At 41.1% G+C, this 9,667-nt stretch overlaps 1 protein-coding gene across 2 annotated transcripts; it reads left to right on the top strand.

Annotated features, from left to right (window-relative positions):
• The first annotated feature begins 814 nt into the window (after nt 1-814).
• Nucleotides 815-8,648, top strand: si:ch211-284e13.6 (uncharacterized). Of its 2 annotated transcripts, XM_021618191.3 has the most exons (4): nt 864-982; nt 1,087-1,155; nt 6,719-7,705; nt 7,821-8,648. In XM_021618191.3, exons 3-4 carry the CDS (start codon nt 6,728-6,730, stop codon nt 7,830-7,832), a joined length of 990 nt encoding a protein of 329 aa, XP_021473866.1. In that variant the 5' UTR covers nt 864-982; nt 1,087-1,155; nt 6,719-6,727; the 3' UTR covers nt 7,833-8,648. The 2 variants fall into 2 exon arrangements, with proteins under 2 accessions (XP_090042567.1, XP_021473866.1); XM_090186441.1 differs by having other exon boundaries at nt 815-1,155.
• Nucleotides 8,649-9,667: the final 1,019 nt, after the last annotated feature.

The following is a 9,667-nucleotide window of genomic DNA, read 5'->3' as shown; positions in this document are numbered from 1 at the left end:
CACCTTCTATAGGAATTTAACGACTGCATAGAGCTATGTTTTGGATGACTGGCTGCGAATGTTTATTGAATTGTTTTATTTCTGCATTTTCTATTCCAGACATTCTGAAATTCACTAAAGCATCCCATGTATGTAACTTTAGTCTTTCACTTTTCAATGATTTCTTAAGGCTACAATCCTGAGTTTGTATTTCAGCCAAACAGCAGCCCCACCACTTGATTTAGTAGAAAGCTGAGGGATGGGGCTGGAGAAATGTAACCACTCTCAAAATCAAAGACTAGGCCAATGGATGCAAGGACTGACAATCCATGAGATTATGAACATTAAGCATATTTACATATTTTGAAGCTATACATTGACTCAACTGACAAAAAAAATACAATATCACCTATTTTCCTTGTCTTATTATAGGGTAATTAGGCAGTTGTAGTCCAAACCCATTAAGTGTATATTCTTAAAGAATAAATGGGTATATCATTATTCAAAATGTGTCTTCAAGGTAATACATGAGTAATTACATTGGTGTGATATAAGGCAAATTCTATGCACATAAATACTTACTAATAAATAAAACACCTAAAAGCAATTTTGGTTATCTGCCGTCTGTAATATATAATCTGCCATGTAGGATTATATATGAGTGAATGCGTGATATTGCCCATCCTAATGGAGAGGACACTATCTGAACTGTATTTTGAGCGCGAAGGCTCCGCCTATTAAACTATATCTAATTTGAACATTGGTCTGCATTGTTTTATTTAGATAAGGATTCTGTGGGCGTGGTTTGACTGAAATCTGATTGGTTTGAGAGTCTATCAGTCAAGGTAGCAGTAGCGCTACAGGCTTTTAGAGATACATCATTTAATAACTGTTACTGGTGAGCTGTCGTTGACATCGAACGATCAAGCTATTTTTTTTAATCTGAAACTAACCAGTAGCAGGTGTCTTCAACCACGCTCAAAGAGTCAGCCATCCAGCCTGGGTAATTTTTCTATTCGATTTGCGGCAAAACCGAAACGTCTGAGCAATTAGGCTACTGGTTGATTTGCATCTTGTAACAACACTATTTCATTGCACACAATGCAGGACACAGCATCACCAAGAATCAGATTCATTACGCGTTTCACGGATTTCCAGGAAGACCTATAACGAAAGGTAAAACTTGGATAAAGAAACGCATGGCATAGACACATTTTATTGTACTGCTAATGATTATTTGTCAATTTACTATGTTTTGATGTGTATATGCGCCAGTCGCCCTCTAGAACTCGCGTTATAGCCCATTGGACATAGTCGGTATGAATTACACAGTCCTGACCCCGCTTTTAAATGCATATTTATGAATTTACAAGTGAAACACTGTGATCCATATGGAAGTAATGCAACCGTTTGCCTCCACAGTTATTGCGACATGTCATTGTATTTCTACTACGAATCTAGGATAAATGTCATAAAATGGATATGGAAATGATCAAAATGTAAGGGTCCTTTTTGTTTCAAATATGGATTTTGCTGTAGTCCAGTTACTTTTGTGCTGTTGAGCCCACGAGGGCGGGGCCAGCCCAAATATATGTGGGGAGGGAAAAACGAAGACAACAAATCCTCCAAATGTAGGCCACCGTGCATGACCCAAATCCTCTTGCGAGTGTATATGGAACACGGCGTTCCCCCCGCCCCTCGTCACCGTTCCAGAGCAAATCTTTCTGTGTTTCACTGTGCCAGGATGGTACAGTAAAAAAAATATAAAAAAATAAGTAGGTTATCACGCATATATACGATTATATTGGGATTCCTCCTATTGCTGTTATTTCACTGTCTCTAATGACGATGGCAACAAACACACAAAGTATTTTAAAGAAACAAAAGAAAATATATATTGTGAATCAAAATGCTAAATATGTATGACATTTAGAAAGTCATGCGTGCATACATTTGATGTAGTAGTCAAGTTTAGCTTCTCCGTCTAACCTTCCATGTCTTCCCTTGAATCTAGTCATACTTATTGCAGTGAGCAGGGTGAGGTTTGTATAAAAGTATCGTGGCTCAAGCTTGGCATTTGTTGCAAGGCCAATAGATTGTGCTGCTGTGTGACAGATCTTTTGTTTTGGCCCCCTGGCAGTGTGATCAGTCTGCCTCTGACCTACTTTCCTCCTAACTTCATACCTGCAAAGCCATGTATCTCCCTGGGGTTGGAGGAGCAGCACACAGCATCTTCAACTGGACCCAGTTTGACCCTTATTGTCAGCATCCGGTCAACCTATATTGGTCACACTGGTCAACTTACTGTACACTGATTGTACAAAACATTAAGGACACTTACCTAATATTGATATTCACCCTCTGATTGGCACACACATAAAAGTGGCACTACAGTCTGAAGACAGCCATGTTTCAGTGACATTGCAATCAACATTGCGCTCCGTAATGAGGTCATTCACGAGAAAGGTTTTACTAGTGATTTCTCTAGTGATCTACCTAGAGGTAACCAACGGAATAACAATCACATTTTTAATGTTACAACCACGTTTTCTGACAGTCTCCAATCTATCAGAATGGTAGGAGATGACAGTTTGTATGAACTCACTAGAAGGTAGAGTTAAAGGAACATAAATTAACCTATATTGGTCACACTGGTCAACTTACTGTACACTGATTGTACAAAACATTAAGGACACCTTCCTAATATTGATATTCACCCTCTGAATGGCACACATACACACTCCTTGTCTCAATTGTCTCAAGGCCTAGAAATCCTTATTTAACCTGTCTCCTCCCCTTCATCTACACTGATTGATGTGGATTTAACAAGTAATATCAAATGAAGCTTTATTTATACAACACATTTCAGACATGGAACACAGCGGCAGGTAGCCTAGTGGTTAGAGCGTTGTACGAGTAACTGAAAGGTTGCAAGATCGAATCCCCGAGCCGACAAGTTAAAAATCTGTTGTTCTGCACTTTTCTTCAGAAGGGGTTTCGCCATAGCAGTTTTTAGTGCAGTGGGGAAAGTGCCTGTGAACAGGGAGTGTTTAACAATAGCTTGCATTTCTTCAGATATGCAATTGAAAACTGTTTAAAATAAGGTGGTGGGGATAGGATCGAGCAGGCAGGTAGAAGGTTTAAGTTGTGATATCACTTTTCTGAGCATGTCTGTTTCAACCAGGGAAAATAAATCCATAGAGCCTTTGCGTGGTAGGCTAGGGCACAGGTCAAACTTCTCATTAGGTCTTGCTTGACTGATACCCAGCCTAATGTTTGTTATCTTATCTCTGAAATATGCCGCAAACTCATCACATTTACATATGGAAGAAAGTTCACATAAGTTTGCAGGGGTAGGATTTATCAGGCCATCAATGTTCGAGAAGAGCACACTCAAATTATTCTGATTATTAGGGATAAAGATAGAAAAATGAGCCCGTCTGGGATTTCTAATTGCTTTATTGCTCTCTCAGAATATCATAATAGACCTGCAACTTTGATTTCCTTCACTTCTGCTATTCTGCAATTTCCCTTTAATCTATTAGTTTCCTCACTCATCCCAGGGGCTCTCCGTTTGAATGTGGCCTTTTTCAACTTTACTGGAGCTGTAGAATCAATGGTTGCCCTTAATTTTCTATTAATGTGATCTACTAAATTATCAAAAGAAGAAGGCAGAATAGATGATGGAGTATTGCTCATACATACACTCAATGGAATCTGTGGAGGTAAGATCTTCAGTGGTAAGATAGCATTTCTTGAGTGTAGGGGGCAGGATTTTTCGTTTTTGGCAAAAAAAAAACGTACCATTTGAAACTGCCTATTTCTCAGGCCCAGAAACTAGAATATGCATATAATTGTCAGATTAGGATAGAAAACACTCTAAAGTTTCCAAAACTGTCAAAATATAGTCTGTTAGTATAACAAAACTGATATTGCAGGCGAAAACCTGAGGAAAATCAAACCAGGAAGTGCTGTTTTTCCTGAAAGCTCTCTATTCCATTGGATGCCTTCCCTCCATTTAAAGGGATATCAACCAGATTCCTTTTCCTATGGCTTCCTCAAGGTGTCAACAGTCTTTAGACATAGTTTCAGGCTTTTATTTTGAGCGAGAAAGATAACATCGCGTCAGTGGATAGCTAGCTGGGTGTTCGCAGAATTTTGCTTGCGAAACAGAGTGGGGCAGCCATTGTCTCTCCCTCTCCTATTGAAAAAGCAACAGTCCCGGGTTGATATATTATCGATTATATATTTTAAAAACAACCTGAGGATTGATTCTAAAAAACGTTTGACATGTTTCTATGGACATTACGGATACTATTTGGAATTTTCGTCTGCGATGTCGTGACTGCTCGAGCCTGTGGATTTCTGAACATAACGCGCCAAACAAATGGAGGTATTTTGGATATAAAAATAATCTTTATGGAACAAAAGGAACATTTATTGTGTAACTGGGAGTCTTGTGAGTGCAAACATCCGAAGATCATCAAAGGTAAGCGATTTAATCTATTGCTTTTCTGACTTTCGTGACCAATCTACTTGGCTGCTAGTGTTTGTAATATTTGTCTACTGAGAGAGATGTTCCTACATAAACGCTTGTTATGCTTTCGCCGAAAAGCTGTATTGAAATCTGACATGCCAGGTGGATTAACAACAAGCTAAGCTGTGTTTTGCTATATTGCACTTGTGATTTCATGAAAATTAAATATTTTTAGTCATTTAATTTGAATTTGGCGAGCTGCAATTCAGCGGGTGTTGATGAAAATGATCCCGCTAAAGGGATGGGTGTGTCAAGAAGTTAATAATGCGTTCAGTATTACCCTGTGCTATGGTTAACAAGGTCGTACAAAATACACAGTGGTGATCAGATAAAGCATCATCAACAATAGAGAATGTCAATAGAAAGCTCCTTGGTAATAACCAGGTCCAGAGTATTGTTGTGGTTATGGTTGGTTTGTATAAACTCACTAGAAGGTAGAGTTAAGGGAATATAAATTAGGTTATTTACAATAACCATAGTGCAATTTCTATAGGAGTTGATATGGTTTCCAAGTCCTCTGTTGCTTATTCTGACAGGAAGAACTGGAGCACTACCAGTCTGTCAGTCTTTAAAACAGTTTGCGATGTTGTTGGAAATAATCCATGGAACCCCTGCGGTTAGGGTGAATCCCGTCTCTTTTGAAAAGTGCTGGTTGCTCCCACAACAAATCAAAGTGGTCACAAAAAGAGACATTCCTGTCGTTGCCAAGTTTCTTCAGGTACTCGTTTAGGGCAAAGAGTCAGTTGAAACGTCCGGGAGAACAGGAGGGGGCCAGAGATAACTATTATCTTTCCTGCGCTAACGAGGGTCTTTAAAAAAAATGGTGGTCCTCCCTCAGTTCCTCAAATCGCCTAAAGCGAAGGTTCTTAAAACCTATGTGAGTGACGATGGTGTCAATATTGGAGTAGTTGACCAGAACCGTGGGCAGGAGAGATTTGATGTCATAGACATGGGCTCCTGGGTAACAGTGGACCTTGGTCGGTCCACAGACCATAGGCAGGCCAAAATCTCTCACCATCGGGCTGCCCACAATGATGGGGGTAGTGATAGAATCCGATGGATTACCTGCTGACTCCCGGGGCTCGTAGGTCCGTCTGAAGTGGGGCAAAGCTGTTTGATAGCTGGATCGGATCTTCTTGGACAGACGGGTGGCCAGACTGCCTCCCCGATCTCCTACGCCTTGCGAGTGTCCTGTCTCCCATGGGCCATGGAGTTGAGCCTAACGTCTGTCCGTTGGATTGGGACAGATCAACGCCGCCGACTCATCAACAGCTTTGCTATAGGAGGAATTTAAAACTAAGATTTGGTTTGCCTGGGTTACAGCAAGGTCGGTGTACTTAGAAAGCGGGTGTTCCTTTTCTCGAGCTGAACTAACAGCCAGAGAATCTCTTCCCTAAGATGCTTGATGGTGGTGCATTTAGGGGAGACAAATCCCTGTCCAGTTTCCAGTTCCACCGTATCTTCATCTTGTGATTGTGTGGAAATCTCATCTCATATCTTAAGTCTTTATGCCCAGCGGTGGATAAAAACACCTGTGGGCTAGCACTGCTCCATTTTCATGATGGCTAGCAGCTAACTGCTACTTAACAGGAATCCGGGACACAAACTTGTGGTCCCAACCGCATCACGAATCAGTAGCAATACAAAAACTTTAGCTATTATTGAAAACGATTTAATTTAAATTATTTCATAAAAACAACAAACCGAGTGTAGGCAGTACACTGTACTGTTGCGTGCTCTGATGACGTCTGTTCAATAAGGGATCATAGCTTTCACCTGGATTCACCTGGTCAGTCTATGTCATGGAAAGAGCAGGTGTCCTTAACGTTTTGTGCACTCAGTGTATATCTGTACTATACAGCTGCTTATGGCTATTTCTGAGAAGAGAAAACCCCTAAACTAATTATTGTGGTCAGGTCAGGACAGCATACTTAATAATATGTTGCTTAGCAGAGAGGAACTGGACAGGACATGCAATTCTAAGTGAGGAAAAAGACAAACAGCTGTGAATTTATGTATTTGATTGACACATCTTAGGCAGAAAAGCAGGACATACATTTAAGCAAAGTAGAACAACATCCATTATTGCCACAATAACATTACTGGATATATTTGGAAATGGTTTCCGATATTTGAAGCCTGGTTTTACCAATTGGGGGTTAACCAAAATGTTATATTTAACTGTGTTTGGTGTGTTTTCAGAGGCCAGCCATGGAGGACAGGAGACTTCCCCCTACAGTGCCCTTAGTGGTCAAAACTGAGCCAGACACAGAGACCCGTAGGGTGAGAGAGGAGGAACAGCCTACCATTCCCATCAGGGTTAAAAAAGAGGACCTCTCTGAAGTGCCCCTCAAATTGCCCAGATTCAAGTACGTGGACTTCCCTTCGCTACACCAGTGCATCCAGCAGCTCACCGTGCCACCCCTGGACAGCTGGCTGGAGGGCTTTCCCCTGGCTCTGGGAAGACCCTCTGGAGGACACACCCCTGTCACTTCCAAGGAGAGAGTCCCCAAGTTTCGGTATGTAGATTATCCCTCTCTGCACCACTGCATCCAGCAGCTGTCTGTGCCGCCTCTGGAGAGCTGGAGCTCGGGGTTGGCCAGGTCAGGGTGTGGGGTGACAGGGGGACCTGGATCCACCAACTCTCATCCCAGCTCTGTGAGGGGGAACCAGACAATAAAGGGAGATGGTTCAGCATCGGCTTACAAGCAGGACGAGTATACTGCTTTCCCCTTTCCTGGGCCTGACTCCGGCTCCATCCAGTGTGTGACCTCCTCAAACAAAGCATCCCATAAGCCTCAGCGGCTTCAGCTGCTCTTGAGTAGTCCACCCGGATCCAGACCTGCATTAAGCTCACAGGGGGAAGAGGTTCGCCATAACGTGGTGTGTTCAGATCAGCTGTCTCAAAAGTTCTCTAATCCCAAATCTTGGGTTTCTGGAATGAAGCGTGTCAGAGGAGCGGGACCACTCCATCAGAGCAATAGGAAGTCAGCTGGTGATGATGAATGGCATGCAGACTTTAAAAAATCTACACAAAGTCATCAAGAGGCCCAAGTAAAGCTAAGTGACTCTCCTGACCTAGGACAAGAGTTTTGGAGAACCATCCCAGAGTCTGTCTGCCCCTTTTGCCAAAAGATGTTTTCAGATCCAGAGGAATTGCAGAGCCACCAGAAGAGTCACAGAGAAAAGGTGAGTCTGTAGTACCCTGAACATTTTCTGGATATGTGACAAATCCTTCTTTAACTGATCAAATTGTGTATCAAAAAATGATGAATCTTGTCTCATGTTTGTCATATAATTTCAGAAGCCTCATTGATGTCTTGACCAAGGAAATGTACAGCTGACAACAATGAACATCTTAAAAACTGTGCATCTACTTCAGTACTTCCTACACAGGCGTGGACTAGGGCAGGCTTCTCCACAAATTATTGGTCACCTGATAAGAGTTCCACTGAGGTTGTTTTGAGTGTTCAGTGTTTATCTTGATGACCTAGGTGACTGACTACAAACAAACCACTTTAGCTAAGGGCTTCATTCATAATTCAGTCTAGCAATTAAGCTCTCAATGTGAAAGACTGACCTGCAGTGGCTCTTGGTGGTCTTACAACTCCTTATTTACCAATGGGTTAATTTGCCAGGAAGTGGTACACATTAGATGAGATATAACAAGGAAATTAGCCATTTGATGTTGTTTAAATTAAAATGTCAGGAATTAGATTGAAATGCATTGTAGTGCATACATTTTTGTATTACTGTAGTTGAGAATTAGGCTTTCATTTATATTCCTTAAAAGGGATGCCAATGTTTTCCTGTTTACAAGCTGTTTTTGGCAGAAACATGAATAAGTGGGGGTATCAGCACCTTGTTCACTGGAGATGGCTGCCTGTTCCAATATTTCAACATAATTATCTAGATTTGGGTGCCTATAAAACCTTTAACTTTTGGCTTATGCTGTGAAACAACACATGCTTCTTAATAATTTCTTATCTAATGTTTTTATGCTTTGTATTTTAATGTTTCTTTTTTACAATGACAATTATATATATATTATTGATTGTATTATCTAGAAATAACTTTAAACTTTGTTTTCAATTCTGTGTGCATTAAAGATTTTCTAGTAAAGATTACTCTACTTTACATCTCCAACAAATGCTTTACACTTACAAGTGTCACTTTATTTTCAGTACATACTATACACTACAGCGTCATCTAGAAATTTCCAAGAAAACAAACCATGATTATTTAGAGCTCATCCTTTATTATTACTTTTGTTAATTTACCCCGTTTTCTCCCCAATTTCATGGTATCCAACAGTCTTGTCTTATCGCTGCTCCTTCCGTACAGAATCGGGAGAGGTGAAGGTCGAGAGCCAAGCGTCCTCCGAAACACAACCCAACCAAGCCGCACTGCTTCTTGACACAATGCCCACTTAACCCTGAAGCCAGCCGCACCAATGTGTCAGAGGAAACACCGTACACCTGGTGACCGCGTCAGTGTCCACTGCGCCCGGCCCGCCACAGGAGTCGCTAGTGCGCCGTCCCTGCCGGATAAACCCTCCCCTAACCCAGACGACGCTGGGCCAATTGTGCGCAGCCCCATGGGTCTCCCGGTTGCGGCCGGCTGCGACAGAGCCTGGACTCGAACCCAGAATCTCTAGTGGCACAGCTAGCACTCCACTCGAGAGGCCCATAACAAAATGATTTATAATGATGTATGGCTATGATTAAGATCTAGGCCTATAACATTAAAAGTTGTAAAGTAAACCAGTCCAGACCATAACTAAATGTTTTTTATGTAAACAATGTGGGATCACTGTCATCCCATATTAAAAAATACTTACGTTTACTGGAATACTACAGTACTTACTATAGCATTCTGTAGTAAACTGTAGAATACTATACTACAAACTGTAGTATCCCTCGAGCATGTGTAGTACATATAGAATGTTGTAGCATACTGTAGAATACTATAGTAAATATTGTAGTATACTGTAGAATACTATAGTAAATAGTACAGTAATGTTTCCAAAAACACTAGTCTGCCAAAACAAAACTTTTTAAACTAAAGTAAATACTAGTAAAATACTAAAGAAACCCAAGGGGTATGAATACTTTTGCAAGGCACTGTACAGGTTATAGAAAATGTGCTCTT

Source organism: Oncorhynchus mykiss, chromosome 10, assembly GCF_057628025.1.
Source record: "Oncorhynchus mykiss isolate SJ-2025 chromosome 10, ASM5762802v1, whole genome shotgun sequence".
NCBI classification, from domain to species: Eukaryota; Metazoa; Chordata; class Actinopteri; order Salmoniformes; family Salmonidae; genus Oncorhynchus; species Oncorhynchus mykiss.
This window is presented reverse-complemented; position numbering and strand designations above follow the sequence as displayed.